The 17,026-nt window shown below is 35.0% G+C and overlaps 1 protein-coding gene across 1 annotated transcript in view; it reads left to right on the top strand.

Annotated features, from left to right (window-relative positions):
- The window catches only part of FBN2 (fibrillin 2), a 2,449,070-nt gene that overhangs the window by 1,984,218 nt on the left and 447,826 nt on the right, over window positions 1-17,026 (top strand). The window contains exons 43-44 of the mRNA XM_044060803.1: window positions 3,080-3,205; window positions 3,306-3,431. Of these exons, the coding sequence (XP_043916738.1) occupies window positions 3,080-3,205; window positions 3,306-3,431 (252 nt within the window). The remainder of the gene's footprint in view (window positions 1-3,079; window positions 3,206-3,305; window positions 3,432-17,026) is intronic.

The following is a 17,026-nucleotide window of genomic DNA, read 5'->3' as shown; positions in this document are numbered from 1 at the left end:
AATTTTGGTGGTGGGGTTGGCAGAGGTTGTATAGTAAGTGTATTTTTGTATATAATTGCAACTCCCCCTCCCTTCTTACCTATTCTATCTAGTCTCATGATGTTATATCCTGGAGGGAGAAGTTCTTCATTCTTAGTGCTGGGATTTAGCCCGGTCTCTGTTATGGTTAGTATATCAGGGGAGTAGTGGGTTATGAATGTGTGTATATGAGTAATTTTGTTAGATATACTGCGAGTGTTAAGGTTTATGATGAGTAGGTCTGTTATGTGTTTATTTGGGGGTATGATGTTGATTGGTCCTGGATTTGGGTGAATGTCACCAGAGGTAAGGAGGTATTTCTTTAGTAGTATATGACGTCTGATTGCTTGTAGCATATCTATGTAAAGTTTGTTTGGTATCTTTCTAGTGAAAGATGTTAAACAGCACTTGTTGAGTATGAGTACTATTTTGTTAATTTCAAGTAGAAAGGGGGATATGGGGAAGCTCTTGTGGTCTTTTGTTGGTGTGAAGGGTTGTGTTGTATGGTAGGAAGTTTGGGGTAATGAAATGTATGTGTGTGGGGATGTTGTGTAGGTTAGGGCAGTGAGGGTACATAGCAGGCATATAAGAAAGGAGAGCATGGTATGTGTCATTGTGTTTGGTTGATAATTTTAATTGGATGAGAGAAGGATAGGTGTTGTGTTTGGGAGGAAAGAAGATAATTGGATTTCGGGAGTGGTCAGGTGATATGGGAGGTGAGAGGAGTGAAGATGATTGGCTGTGTGGAGTGGTCAGGTGATATGGGGTTATTATAAATTTAGATGTGCTGGGGGTGGGTGGGAATTGGGGGTAGGGTAGGGGAGCGGAGTGAGCCCGCAGGGCGAACGGAGCGGGTAGAGACAAGTGAAGGAGTAGTCCAAGAAAAAACAATCAGCCAAGCGCTGACTACTGAAGGTAAGTTGGGTGAGGGTAAGTACAGAGATAAGTACTTCAATGGTAGTGAAGTGTGGGAGGATAGGTAGGTGCTGACATTTAAAACTCCAGGGTGAAGTATTTGAGAGGGAGTCTATGTAAGGCAATTTTATATGGGAGCTAGTTGGTCCAGGACTAAGGAAGGAAATACTAAAGGTAAAAATAAGGGGGGTTACAATGATGGAGGGGAAAAAAAAGAATAGGAGGTGGTCTTCAAGGATAGATAGTGGGTAAAGGCTGCTGGCTGTTTAGGTTTGGGGCATGCTCTATAACCTCAGAAGCAGTAATTACAATTATGATCTTAACTAATAGGTTTCAGGACACCACGTACTTTCTTGCTTCCTTTGGTGTGAGGAGACAGAGAAAAGAAGGCAGTATGATGAGACTGCTGGTGTTTGGAAGGGGTCCTTCCTCAACAGGTGGGTAGATTCTGGAGAGTAGAGCAGGTTCAGCAAATTGGAGAGCCGGGTACTTTAGGGAGAGATGAACAGAGTGGGGAGAGACAGAAATAAAATGCAGTTAGATATACATTATAACTGCTTTAGTTTTCCATATCATTCATACCTGGATCTGCACCTGTGTTAAGCCTCACTTGCCAAGCATATTCTTTCCAGTTTAAATCCACTTCTGCATCCCATCTCTTGTCTGCATTTAAAACTTGGTCAGTAACAGTAAAACTAAAACCCACTTTAACTCTGTTATGACAGTTAACAACATGTTTTGCTTGGGCATTAGTTACATCCAGTTTTTCAACTGCCCTCAGGTGCTCATAAATTCTGCGATGGAAGCTACGTATAGTTTTTCCTATGTAAAATCCATAGCAAGAATTACATAATACTAGATACACAATGACTTTAGACTTGCAATTGTAATTCCCCTTGATATTAATAGTAAAGTCCCGAGCCTTTACTACTATTTTGTTCCCCAATACCAAAAACTTACAATAATTGCAGTCTTTACATCTTGACATCCCATTATAAGTAATAGGAGTATTACATTTTTTGGTTTCTAAAAAATCCTTAAGACTTTTCCCTCTTTTTGTGACAAAAGTAGGACTCTCATATAAAAAAGCACCTAACTCTTGGAAATTCTTTAAAAATGTCCAATTATTTGTGATGATCTGCTTAATACTATACATATCTACTGAATTTTCCAAAGTACAACTCAGATTATAATCTATTCCTTCACTATTTCTTTCAACATCCTTTATTTCCCTTTCTTCCTCATGGCTTTAACATTGCTTCACTTATTACCCCACTAGGGTAAACCCTTTTTAATTTTTTTTTTTCTTAACATCTCACATTCTTCCAAAAAATACTCATCTTCATCAGTGAGTCTATTTATTCTATCAAGCTGACCAAACACAATATTATTTTTCAAGTTCACACTACGTAAACTGTTATATTCCAAGTAGCTGTTAGTCTGGACATCTTTTTAAAAATTTTTAACCAAGATTTTTCCCCCTTTCTTGTACACAGTCAGATCCAGGTAATTCACACTAATTCTACTTCTATTAAAAGAAAACTTTAAATAGCTTATAACAGAATTTAAATATTCACAGAATTTCAACAATTCTGACTCAGAACCTTCCCATAAAAAAAACAAGTCATCAATAAAGCGTTATGACATACGTTGAATAGCAATACTGTTAGCGAAAGTTTTTTTTCTAAGGTAATGAGTAGAGCCGGGGTTAGGTGCAGCGGCAGTGTCATTTTTTTAAACCAGAATAGTCAGGAGTACTGTGTGTTTAGAAAGGAGGTTTGAGCCTTGGAGGATTCTGGAAGACTGATTACCCTGGTATATAAGCATTTAACTGTGAAAAAATTGGACTTATTGTGCATTCATGGTGATAAAAACAGTATCTGCCTCGGCATATAGCATGTGAGTATCTCCTTACACATGTATCATGTATTAGAAAACTTGTTGCATCCTAGGCTGTATATGACCTGTAATTTGATTTGTGGTGTAAGATTAAGAAAATATTTTATCCACTTTTCCCATTTTAAAGTGTTATAAAGAAGGAACCTGCAATGTTTGTGATGATAGGATCTACAATATGCTTCTTTCTATCTTGAAATTTCCTTTTACTTTTATGAAGTACATATAACTCTTTCATCTTACATTGCAGATATAGATGAATGCCATGAAATCCCAGGATTTTGTTTGAATGGAGTCTGTATAAATCAAATTGGAAGTGCCCGCTGTGAATGTCCGACTGGATTTAGTTACAATGAACAACTTCTAGATTGTGAAGGTAATCCAGTCGTGCAGTGTAGTCTATGTTAGCAGTATATACACAGTAATATCTGACTGCCTTTTTGTGTGTTACTGATTATGTACCCTTAATTGTCCAGATATTGATGAGTGCAGCAATGGGGAGAACATCTGTCAGCGTAATGCAGACTGCATTAACATTCCAGGAAGCTTCCGCTGTGAATGTTCTCCAGGATTCAAAGTCTCACCTAATGGTGCTTGTGTTGGTAAGGAATTATTTCACCAATGAAGGATGTAGTTTAAATTAACATGGATGATTGACCGTTTTAGACTAAACCTAGACTGAAAAACTTGTTTTTTCAAAGTTCAGTCCTGCATACTAGGATGGTAGGCATGTTTGTGCATTTTAGGGTAAGAGCTTTTTTTTTTCTCTGTAGTACAGCCAATAAATTCTAAATCTTTTAATAAAACCCTTCCTAGAATAGAGATGACCCTCTAGTAGTGGACATAAGATTTGCACCAAGTTGTGCTTATTTTTGTCATAGTAGTGATGGCAACGAAACTAACAAGTTAAAGAAATGGCACCAGTTTGCCGCTGCTGCTGTCAAATCAAAAACACTGTATTTGTGAATGAAAACCTGCTTCTCTAACCTGTTTATTTTCCACTGCCATTTTGTCACACTGCTAGTGATTGGCCCTATGTTATAATCTATTCTATTTTTGTAGCGCACAACTGATTATTTCTTCTATACGTGGTCACCTACAGTCCTGCCTTGATCAGACTGTTGTCGTCAGCAGCAACTCTCCCTGTCTCTCAGCTGTAGTTTATAACACAGTTTGTGCATTATATATTCGATAGTTGCACCTCCTATTAATAGCTGCTCTCCAGTTGTTGCTGCAGGAAAAAAGTTACATCCGATTTTTATTAGCAACAGGTTCTATTAGCAGATGTACAGTATGTTAGACTTGTACATCAAATGAATGCTTTGCTTTCTCCATTTTTTCCACTTATTAAGTGATCACTTTCTTTCTGGCAAGGTAATTCATGGATCTTTTATTTATATTTTAACAAGGCAAATAGGCTGCTTCTTTTTCTCCCATTTCAACCATGATTTGGGCCATAATGGCAAAGTGTTAAATTGTTTGTAGCAGCCATTCAGCATTTGTTGCTTGTTTTTGGTAGGAAACTGGTGTATACTCTGGAAATGAGAGGAAAAGCATGTACACTATACAAAAACAGTGGCTCTACCTCAGGCTCAAACCACAGGACTTGGAGGAGATGTGAAGGAACAACATGAATTATTACTCCACAGTATCACCAGTGCCTGTGTTAGTTGTGATGTGAGGCTAGAGTCTATTATTTTATTTCTTTTCTGAAGAGAACGCAATTGTTATCCTTAGATACAAAAGCCATCTAATAGTCCTGAGTATATAAAGCTGTAAGCTGAAAATACAAGGTATTAGAAAGAAAACTAGATACTTTTTCCTATATCTGGAGATAATAAAATTGTTAACCTTAGCTACTAGACCCCTCTTGTACTCATGAGTAGATAAAGCTGTGATTGTAAGAGTTCTTGACAATTTATTCCCAGTTTGTTCATATGCAAGCCTTTGAAGATCTAAAATTTTGCAGCTAAACCCTAACCATTATCTCTTATTGATGTCTACAATGTCCTGTATAATGCAGTTATAAAGCATTAGCATGCATTTCTGTTATTTGCTGTTCCTACATAACTGTGTCTGACTGGAATTAAATGTAAGACTGTATGTTAAAATGAGAATTATGCTGCAAAAATATAACATAATAGCTGAAACAATAGAAGCAGCTGTGTGTCTTACTGCTTGCATGCCTATCCAGGAATGCCACAACTGTCATGCTTTGAGGATGATTACTGTGTCTTATGCAATCATATGTTATTGTCTGCTATATTTTTATAACTGAATGTGTAAATATCTTATGTATAGTATGTTAGCAATTGTTCTGGAGCTTTTCTCCCCGGGCCTGCACTGAAAACAGACAGCTCTGTCCAGTCGGACCTTCCCAGTAAACAGATGTAAAATAAAAATAAAATAAATAATTCATAACTGTTGCATCATCTGCTTCCTTTGGCCTTTCCAAGCAGCACAGCTGTATTAAATAGGAAATGGATCTGGAGGTTTAAATGGAATGATATAAAATCAAAGCAGCAGTCTCAAATATGACAAGTAAAGTATGTGGATTGGTGGTTACATAGCCTAGTGTCATCACCAACAATGATGATGTCATACTTTAACTGTGTTTGCTCTTATGGAAGTCTAGTAAGTTATGGATGTGCTGCCCCTCAGGGGTCTTTCCTGTTGTCATTTTTATTTGATTTACATATGCAGTGTACTGAAGAAACTTCCAGAGTTTATTGCTCTAAATTTTGCAGATGACCATGACACTGGTTTCATCATAACAAATGTTGAAGATCACCACTCTACTAGGTTTTATTGATCAAGTTTTTATATGGGTATCTAACAACTGGTTGAAATCCAATGTTATTAAGAGTTCAGTAATACATTTTGACAATGCAAATAGGCTTCCAGCATATGCTATTAATAAGTATCTACTGCAGCATGCAATAACTTATGAGCATTTAGGGCAGTAGTTGATGACAAAATTGATTTGACAGCTAAAAGTTCTCATAAAAGGGAATACAACAAAATCAATCATATTTTCCATTAGTCTCTTCTAGAGATGAGAATAGCATGATATCACAGTTTAAAATGTGACATCCTACAACAGAATACAACAGTGTCCTTTGTTATAACATTATTTTGCTTGGAAAGAATTCAGAGAGTTTTAAAAAATACATTTGGAAATGTTACATCTTGAGTAATTATGAATGGTTGAAGAAGCTTGTTTTATAGATTGGTAAGGGGTAAGTCAGTTTATGCTTACAGACTTTTCAAGAGCTTATAAGGCTGGGTATTGATTACAGTTTTCAGTCATACACTACAATAAATTGTGATGCCTTCCTAGTACATGTCTCTGGACCTTCCAGCAGTGTTACTTTTAGTAGTTATATATAAAGAATATGGAACTGGTCAACTAGTGAACTCAGGCAAGTAGCATTGTTACCTACATTGAAATATGACTTGGACCTTAGAGCTGGTGATTATAAATTTTTAGCTTACAGCTTCTTGAAGGCAGTCTTCTCAATGACCAAAAACTTCTAGTAGCTTCTCTGTTATTACTGTATTAAAATAAAATACTTTCTTTAAGGTAACAGTGTCTGGTGTAGCAAAAATCAATGATGTATTCATTGTCTAGAGTCTGTATTATTCCCTTTACATCGCAACACTGTTACAAATGAAAGAGTCAGTCATACAGTCAATAGACCACCATATGTCACATCAGACTCAAGATATCCTTTAGGGTCAAGGGAAGAGAACCATTTTCTCAAACTCAAAAAAGTTTGCACTATTCACACTCTTTTTATGAATGTGAAACAGACAGGTTCATTAAAAACAGAGCTACATGTTTTGAATGTTAAACAAAAAAAACAAACACAATCATACCCTCTTGCTCCAAAAATAATAACAGCCTTCCCATCCAAAATCTACACCAAACCCAGTGTAGTGTTGGTAACTACACAATGGCATAAAAAGGTCAATACCTTTAATCCCTCCTCAACAACAGTTATAAAATGTTTAATTTAAAAAAAACATATGCATTTGGCTTGTCCACGGGCCCAGACCTTTCTCTGTGTCTTTCCAATCTTCAGTGTTCTTTGGTTCTGCCCAAAAACTTCTAGTAGCTTCTCTGTTATTACTGTATTAAAATAAAATACTTTCTTTAAGCTAACAGTGTCTGGTGTAGCACAAATCAAGTTTTATGGTCTGCATTGGCCTTCCCCCAACTGTCCTGCTCTATAGCTTCTGCCATTCTGCATGTGCATGTCCCTAATGTACACTTGCAGCCCACATGAGCTGTTGTGTGGTTCTTTTCTGTTATTCTTCACATGCAAGTTGCAGGTATAATGCCTATGTGTAGCCCAGCTGTGCTGTTCTCTGTCGCCTTTCTGTTATTGTCCACATGCATGTCACAACTGTAATGCCTATGTGCAGTCCAGCTGTGTTGTTCCATGGCTTCTTTCTGTCATTTTGCATGTGCATATCAAAAGTATAATGCATAGCTGCAGTCCTGCAGGGCTGTTCTGTATCTGCTTTCTGTCATTTTGCATGTGGATGTCACAAGTATAATGTGTACGTGCAGCCCAGGTGTGATGTTCTGTGTCAATTTTATGTCATTCTGCCTGTGCAGTTCCCAAATACAAAGTTCATGTGCAGTTCACTTAAACCAAACATCTCTGAATTCAACATTATAACATTGATCTACTGGGTGCCGGTGTAGAGTAAGTTTGATCTGGTGCCCAACACCCCATACATATATATATATAGAGAGAGAGAGGGAGAGAGAGATACACATATATATATCTACATGGCACATTTAACAAGTAATATCTCATTTAAAAAGGAGATTTTCATCCTATGTACAAATGCACGCATTTCACAAATAATGTATTGTCACTTCATAGTACAGCCCTAACAAAGCTTTTGTAGTGTGTTTCATCTGGCAAGCCTAGGTGCTAAGAGAGCCATTTGAAGGGATGGGAATGAAATGCCAGTGTCTGTTAGCTAATCCAAGTGAAGGGGGTAACTATGCACAATCTATCGTAACGTATACATGATAGCCACAGCAGAAACATGTGTGGTAAGAATTGAAGCTGGGATTCAGTATGTAAGGAAACATTCCAAATGCCTCAACACTGCAGGCTCTTCCTCAACATGGAGCATGTTAATTGCAATGGGACAGAGTTATGGTATGAATAGCAACCAAGTCATGGTATAAATAGCCCCCAAGTCAGCTGAGGATAATGATGACACAACCTCTGACCCTTGTCCACACTGCCTGTTTCAGCTGGCAGAAATAAGGGAACAGAAATGTCTACTAAGAATATGAAGCTACTAGATTCATAGGTTCATAGGTAGGTACTAAACTATTGCCCCTAGGGCCTATATAAGCCTAGCCAAATGGTAACCTGGCTTTTGCCACCCAAGAAAATTATTTTCCTGTGCCCCTATCAAGCAGAGCCACAGAAGTGATCCCCGGAGTGAATTTCCTATCCCCCATCCAATCATCAAGATTTTTCTTGAAGAGTGCTAATGAGGAGCTCTGTTTGACATAGATAGGTAGTCTGTTCCAGAGTATGGGAAGTCTCTGAATCAGGAATCTATCCCTCCAGCATGTTCTGTTTATTGTGGTGACAAGGTTTAGGTCCCTAGAGCATGTACTAGATGGTCAAGCAGGAAGAGGGTGTGCACAAAGGTTTGCAAACAATTGAAGAATCATTGTTTGGGTTCAGATATTTGATAATGAATTTCCCAGTTTTGAATACTTGAAGTTATTTCAAACAAAACTAAACCAGATTGCTGGGCAATGAATAAGACATGTACTTTATTTATCCTTTTTGAATAATACGTGAAAGTAAAGCAATCACCTACACAACTCTGATTCATAAACTAGTACCAACATGGTGTATTTCCGTATACTTTTTGTGACTGTCATAGTGTCCATATTTTATACAAATTTTTACACAAACTCAACTATTATTCTGCTTAGCTTCTCAAACTAAAGATCACGTTGCAGTGTCAGCTACAGCTACCAAACAAGATAAATGTTATGTACTTTTTTAGAGGATAATGTCATTCAGAAAACTCAGGCATGACCATTACCAAGTGTGAGCAATACTTCAGTCTTTAGTGTTTTCTGATATGTTATCAGAACATATTTTTCATCTCTTATAGAGAACTAGTTACACCTTTACCAATTGAAAATATAATTTGTGACTATCTCGGTTTAGATTTTAAAATTAATTTTACAGGTGGTACTATACATTTGTACTAGCAGAGTTACTTTCAGGACCTGAACTGTTGAATTGCAGAACTGTCTCTTCCTTTAATATATGTTCATCTTTAACATTTTAATGCAAAGCTGAACCATGGCATTTGTTCAGTGTTAGATTATATCTGGAATATAAACATGGTGAAAACAGTTGAGTAACACTTGCAAATGAATTAGGCCAGATTCATTAAGGAAACCTAATGGAGCAGCATGTGCTATGACTCACATTTACTTTTCTATGTATGTTCTGCCCTTCAGAAGAAATGTTAGACCAAGGCCCCATCTGGCTGAGTTAGTGGTAGCTCAGGTGGATGTAAAAGATCCCACAGCACTTATCAAAATGTTTAGCAGGTTGATTAATTTATTTATATATATCTTAATACATCACAGCCATTCCATTCTATTTAAATGTATATTACATTTAGAATGTTTACATTTGCAATATTTTCAGTATTTTACATCTTCAATTTTACAGACTTTAACATTTTTCATTCTATCCCCATCCTTGTTTCCACAATCATGTGTTTATTTCAGCAGGACACATTTGTATCATTACTACGCGTCATCACATCTTCTTTTCTACAACATCCATATTGTTACCATCAATATCATATCCCACTTGTCAACTTCACATTTTTATTTTTCATGTTTTCTATACAATATGCTATCCATGTTTATATTTTAAACACCTTCCCTCTTATACTAATTTTGAAATGTTTTCCAAAAATGTCATTAGTTTTGCAATCCAAAAAACAATGCTTTGTTATTTCTTCTTCATTACAATCTTTACTTTTTTTCTCTTCCATTGCTTTATATTTCATACTCCTTTTTGCAGACAATTTATACAACAATAATCTCCATAAAAATCTATAGCCTCATAACAATCTTCACATCTTTCCCTTCCACTTTTTATTGTTTTTTTAACTGCATCATTATATTTCTGTGGATATATTAAATAATATTTCTCCACTATCATGTTATACCATTTCCTTCCACCTTTTTTTAACTTTACCAGTTTTAATTTTCCATAACTTCATCGTACCATCATATTTGTTCCATCATCTCTTACTTTTTATTTATTTTCTTTCCTTTTTCATTTTTCTATCTCTTCATATTTCACATGCAATATTTCCCTTTCAAGCTACTTTCCTTCTACTTCCTTCTACTTCATAGTGTTGTATAAACACCAGATATACAATTTAGACATCCTTCTTGTTTTTTATTGTATGCAATTACCTATCTAACTGAATTGAGGTTTGATACCAAAATGCAACTGCAAAAATGTCTCTAATTATTTTTCCATTTCTCCAGGAATATGCAATCCCAGCTTTCCTAGTATATCCATATTTAACATAAATACATTCCTTTTAAAGGTGAAATAGAAAGTTTTCACCAATGTCCTTATTTCACAATGAATTTTTCTTCACTGATTTAATATTTTCCTGCTTTCACCAAACCTGATTCCTAATATGTTTTTCTCATTTCTAGTAAAATATATTTCATTTATCTTCTTTAATTCACCAAACCCTTTGCTTTAATCTATTTAACCTTAATCCAGCTTTACTTAACCAAATTTCCATCCATGTCGTAGTTTCCGTCATCCATACTACATTTTTCTTATAATAATTAAATTATCTAACTATGAAAGACACACCGGTATTATATATTTTTTCCATTTCCCATCCTGCTTCTCTCATTTCATCAATATGTTTGTATTGTTGCATTCATTACTATAACAAATAAACACATGCTCATCTGAAACTCCTATTTCACACCTTTTTTTCAATCTTTATTTTCTTTCTTAACCAACAATTTACCATAACTGTTAACCAAGACATGTCATGTAACTTCTTTAATACTTTAATTAATTTTCTCTCAGACCCATAATCCCCTAAAGTGTCCCACATTGCCTCAATACTTACTTTGTCAATTGTTTTTGCTGTATTACATACAACCAATCTTACATATATATTCTCCCTTAAAACATCTCATGTCTTGTACTATTGCTAATATTTCACTTGTTTACCTTTACCCCATATAGTCCTTCCCCTGTCACTTCTTTCAAAGCAGTCTCCATTTTCATACAGATTTTGTAATCAGCATTCCCAGTTGTTATCATCATCCAATTCCTCATATTTTTAGCATCTTTCTTCCATATACATTTAATCATCCCAGCACATCTTTCATCTTCTGTCCCTTCCTCAATCCATTCTTTCAGTATTTCCAAAAATACTTCTTTTTTTTCTTATACTCAACCCCTTATAATATGCATAATTTAACCCATCCAAGCTTGATGCTGATTCACCATTTCATTGTTTTCTTCCAATCATTTCAACTCAATTATTTCTTCTAAATTACATTTGCTCTATCAAAAATGTCTTTAATCCCCACCACCCTGTTAACATCTTCCTTATTTTACATTGTTTTTACATTTTTTTCTACTATCTCCATAATGTAGTCTTGTTTATATTTTGCTACCCCATTCTCATCTATCATTCAATTCATCTTATTCTCTCTTTTTTACTTCCTTTCATAAAAAGGTGAAACATCTCCCTTACCTTCCTTTGAAAATATTTCTGTTTATAACCATTGTCTTAATATTTCTTTATTTTTCTCACACTAAGTATTTTCTATTTCACTTACTGTATTTTCTCCTTTTATTCCTTTCTCAAAATCTTTCATTATGTTTTCATATTCCACCTTACTTCTTTTATACCATTCTCCCTATTTTCAAAAAACATTTTTATATTTCTTTATAAACATTACCCACAATTTTTTCAACTTTTTATAAAGTACTGTCATTCTCATATGTTCCTTCCTTAGTCTATTACCTTCCTCTTTCATTTCTTTCTCTTTACTTAGGGTCTATGTTAAATGTTCGAACATCCAAAATGTCGAACATTACATGGTCAAGACCAAATGTTCAACATTTGGATGTTCGAACATAAAAAAAAAAAAGAAAAGAAAACACAGAAAAAAACACTTTAACAGTGTAGGCAGGGGAGCAAGCCCCCCTGCACCCCCACACCCCCCTACTGAAATATACCAACTCCGAGACCACACTTCAGTGCAGAAGAGGGAAATTCTCCCTATCTGCACCATACAGTGCCATTGAAAGTCTGTCTTCGAGCACTCAAAATTTCTAACGTTTGGTCTCGACCGTATAACGTTCGAAATTTTGAGCGTTGGAAGATTTGACAGGTACCCTTTACTTACATCCCCAGTTAACCATTTTATTTCTTTACCATCTGTTATTTCTTCACTGTCACCTAACAACACCCATATTGCTTTATGATCTTAAAAATGTACCCCTTCTTCGACACCTGCTACTTTCTTTATGTCAGCTGAATGCATAATATAATCAACTTCTGTTGCACAAATTCCCCTTTTATATGTCTACTTTTTCCTAGTTTCATTTTTCCACATTGCATCGCTTCTTTTATCATCTTTACATCTTGCATTATTTCCTTTTTCTTTTCTTATCTTATATTTAAAATCCATGCATGCATTTACTATTACATATTAAGTTCTTCAGATATTTTTTTTCTTTCCAACTTGTTTGTATATGCATATATTACTACTGCTTACACACTTTCTATTTTTTCTCAAGTCACATATCATCACCCTTATCGTCTCTTATTAACACCCCAACTCGGAACATGCATCGTGTATGGTATTCTACTGATCATATCATCTTTTCCTCTGGACAGCTTCAGTTTTTTTTTTTTTTGTAGTGTAACATATTTTGTATCTAGTAAATATAAGACATCTATCTTTTTCTTCTTGCACCATTAAGCATTTCACTTCATTTCTTATACTATTCACATTTAGTCCTAAAATACCTAAATCATCCCTTTCCCTTTTTTGCATATTCTTTCCTCCTTTTCTTGTTTTCTCTTTCCCTTCTTATCTTCCCTTCAATAGATTTAACTTCTTTATGATATTGTTTTTCTCCTCTTTTTGAGTCACCATCTTCTTCTTCATTTGCCAATCCATCATATTTATTTTCTCTTTTTATCTGCATCTCTTCATTGCCCTTGTTGTTTCCTTCAGCAGGAATCACATTTCTGTCATTTTCTTCCTCACTTACATCAGCCTTTCACTTTATTACTGAATATTGTTTTCCACATATTGTCTTTCTTCCCCTCTCTTTGTATTTTTAATATACCCTCTCACTTTCCATTACTGGGCATTCAAACCAAAAATGGCCAAGCTCATTACATTTCCTTCAAAACTTCTACACTTCCTAACACTGTGGCCTTGCTGTCAACATTGCCCACATCTTCTTTTGTGGCTAATTTTTGTACATTCATGAACCAAATGTTTTTCATCTACACAATAGAGATAGGCATTCAGTAGGCCCCAATAGTTGCTCTTTTTTTCCATTCTCTATTACATTATCTGAAATATTCTGTAATTTTCCATCATGCATATCCAGTGTAATCCATAATTCCCAACCCCTTGTCCACACATGTTTCTTATACATTTTCTTTATGTCATGCACTTTATCACATTTTATCTGAAAAAAAAGTTTTTCAGTTCAAATTCCTTCATTTCTGAAGTTTGGAATTATTCAGTTTGTTTTGAAATGCAAGTCAGAGTCCTGAAAAATAAAATCTTTCCAAGGTAATATTGTTATGTCTGTTTTCTTTCTCGCAAGTAAACATTTCTACATCACAAAAGTTTCAAAAATTACTTCACATATGTCTTCTGACCTCAAGTGTATCAAAGCTCTTGTATGTCTTAAAGTAAGTTTAATGGCTTACATTTCTTCTTTTATTATTATTATTATTATTATTATTATTATTATTATTATTTTTTTTTTTTTTACAGCTAGTCTGCATTTAAATTTTTGCTTCCTTGGCACATTTTTTAAATTCTTTCTATAAACTGTATGCTTTTTGGATTTGCCTTTTAAAATGTTTATTAATGTACTTGTAATTTAATATTTAAAAAATAGTTTTGGTCAGTTTCATCTAGTAAAAGTTATGTAAGGCAAGCATCTTCCTTTCTTTTGCTTAATTTGGAAACACATGCCATATTTGTACATGAGTGCCTGCTGTCTGCTTTCATCTTATTCTTGTCTTGAAAGTTTGCTTATTTTTATTAATTTTCTTATTCTTTTCCTTCTGTTTGTTTTAAAAATACTCAGAATGTATGTATTTCCAACAAGTACAATTTCATGTTGCCTTTGTTAAAATGTATTGTATGATCTAATCTTGTAAATGTGGTTGATGTAGATTTCATTCTAAAATAATTTGTTTACAATCTGAAACAATGATATTAAAAACTGACAATGATATTGAGGTACATTCTGATTTGTAAATGTACCTTTTAACCATTAAGTTACAAGTATTTGGATAGAAATTTTACAGAAATGTGCATCAATCTGGATTGTACCATAAGCAAATTATCAGAAATCATAACAATCCGAATAGAAACATATTCTTGCACACAATGCAAAGCCCATCTCACCTATTTTGAAACAACCATTTTACATCAAAACATGCTGCTGAAAATATGCATTTGTGTAGCCTACGATATTTCAAGTAAACATATCAAAATGCTAGTTTTCTAATTATCAAAATATAAATGGGTCTGCATTCTATAGAGTTTCCAGAGCACTAAGGTGAGATTCTTACCCGTGAGAAGATGGTGCCTGTTTTATTTTTTTTTTTTTTGGCTTGCACCTCATAATGCCCATATATGTGCAGTAAAGTCTGCCACCACTTCATGACTTATAGCTCACTAAATCTACATACTAAGAGAATTAAAGGACTTTGAAGCTTGTTTTGTAGCCAAAGATAACAAGAACTCTTCTGTGTATCATATCACTTTCTTAGAAAAAATTGTCATACAGGGTACTAAAGGATCCCTTACTATTCAAAACCCTTGATTAAATTACTCCCCCATAAACTAACAGAAGAGGACTCATGGCATCAGTAAAATTAAAGTCATTCATCCTGTGAAATGTGACAACTTCATATCTCACGGACTCACAAGTCCATGGTGTAAAACCCTCCCTCAATTAAACTCATCCATTTATATATTAAGGAAGTTGAAGGCTGACTACATATGACACACCAATTTAGTCCTGGGATCTGGAGCATCAAGCTCTTTTATGGCAAAAAGACCCTGTGCTTGTTCCTCAAATTGATGAAACAATGTTGTGATTTATTTGTCAGTAAGATCCAGTGATGCGTGTTTAAAGCATGTTACTGTTTTTTTGCAGGAGCTGGAGCTAAAAAAACATCTGTGCTAAATGAAATATAAAATATATAAGGTAATCCCTTTGTTGGTTAAATTAAAAATGCTGAGTTTGGCTTTTAAAGGACAACTATGGCTACAATATTTTCATCTAATCTTGACATTTTATGTAGTACTATTGCCCCTGTTGCACTCTAAGTAGATATGACAAGTTCTGTATTTGTTCTAATCTGAATCGACCTGATCTCCTGACATGCTTTTATTGTTTTGCTAAACCTTCTCCTTCCAGCAGTACACTGTTTAATGCCAGAACGTGATATTATAGTGCCCTACCTTCTTCCCAGATATTTTCTTTCCATTCAATTTTAAAGGCAGTAGTTAGAATTATTGCCTACATTCAGAATTTCTACTCAAAACATCATTAATTATTTTACTGAGTTTCAGAAATTTGTGTTCTTAGCCTTCTTCTAACCACATTATAATGAGCATGTTGTTTCACCTGCTGAAAGTGCTTAAATTAAATATCTTTTTAGCAGCTAAAACCTGCTAGCTGCTAATCTTCCCCTGTGTCACTCAGCTGTCAGTAACAACACACAACAAGACTGTCTAGATGGTGTTACAGGAACACTAATCTTAAGTAAGAACTTATGTTATCTTCTTTATGCCTAAACTAAGAAGCCAAGAGTGGCATGGTCTGTTTTCCTCCACTAATGTCATTTAACTCATTAACAACTGCTGGCAGGTCTATTAATGAAGTGTTACATTACTGACTACTAAGAGGTTGGATAGTAATTGCCTGGAGCTTACAAACAAAGAAAATTTAAATGTGAGGAAATTATTTTCAACTGAATGTGTAAAGCAGCTTTTTTCCTTACATGTTCAGTTAAATTTTGTTTTTATATTTAAACAGTGAAGAGCTATAGCCATCCTACCCCTTTATACAATGTTCTTGGAAATGTGTTCAGTCCAAGTTGATTGATTCCATCGGAACAAACAACTCACTGTCCACTACTCAGTACACTTTCTGGCCACATCGTAATACTACCACAGCTCTTTTAATCTTCACCCTCCATCAATAATAACCGAAACAAAGGTAACCGAGTATCAGCACTATTCTTTGACTTGTCAAAAGCTTTTGGCACTATATCCCACTAAAACTACTTCACAAACTCCCTTGTTTAGGATTAAGCAATTCATCACTGTACTCAGTCAAAAGTTACCCCAGTGAAAGTCTCCAGGCACTAAGATGGCAAATGATGCCTCCCCTTTTGTTTTTGTACATGCACGTGTACCCCGAGAGTTCAGTCCTTAGCCCCTTACTCTTTAATGTCTTTATTAATGACCTCCACAGCACAAGGAAATAACCTTAATTCAGTATGGCAATGACTCTACTTGTATCTGTACAGCCAAAAACCTAACAGAACTACAACAGCTAACTCAAAATAAACTCTCTGTCATTGAGTCATTGTTTACTAACTCACAACCCCTCCTAAACCCCAGTAAAACCAAACTAATGCTTTTCTCCCCTGCTTCAATATTCAGAACAAAAAAAAAACACTTTTCACTTTAACCTCCTCTGACCATAGCAAAGTTGAGATTATTTTATTTATTTATTTGCATTTGTTTAACCAGGATAGTCCATTGGGCTCGAAGAACCCATTTTCAATGGAGTCCTGGGGAGAAAAGCTCCACATACAGATTAAACAAAGATGAGGATATTATACA

The sequence above is a fragment of the Protopterus annectens genome, chromosome 2.part0 (genome assembly GCF_019279795.1).
Source record: "Protopterus annectens isolate FY-2018-M chromosome 2.part0, PAN1.0, whole genome shotgun sequence".
Taxonomy (NCBI): Eukaryota; Metazoa; Chordata; order Ceratodontiformes; family Protopteridae; genus Protopterus; species Protopterus annectens.
Note: the sequence above shows the minus strand (reverse complement) of the source record. Positions and strands in the feature narration are given on the sequence as shown.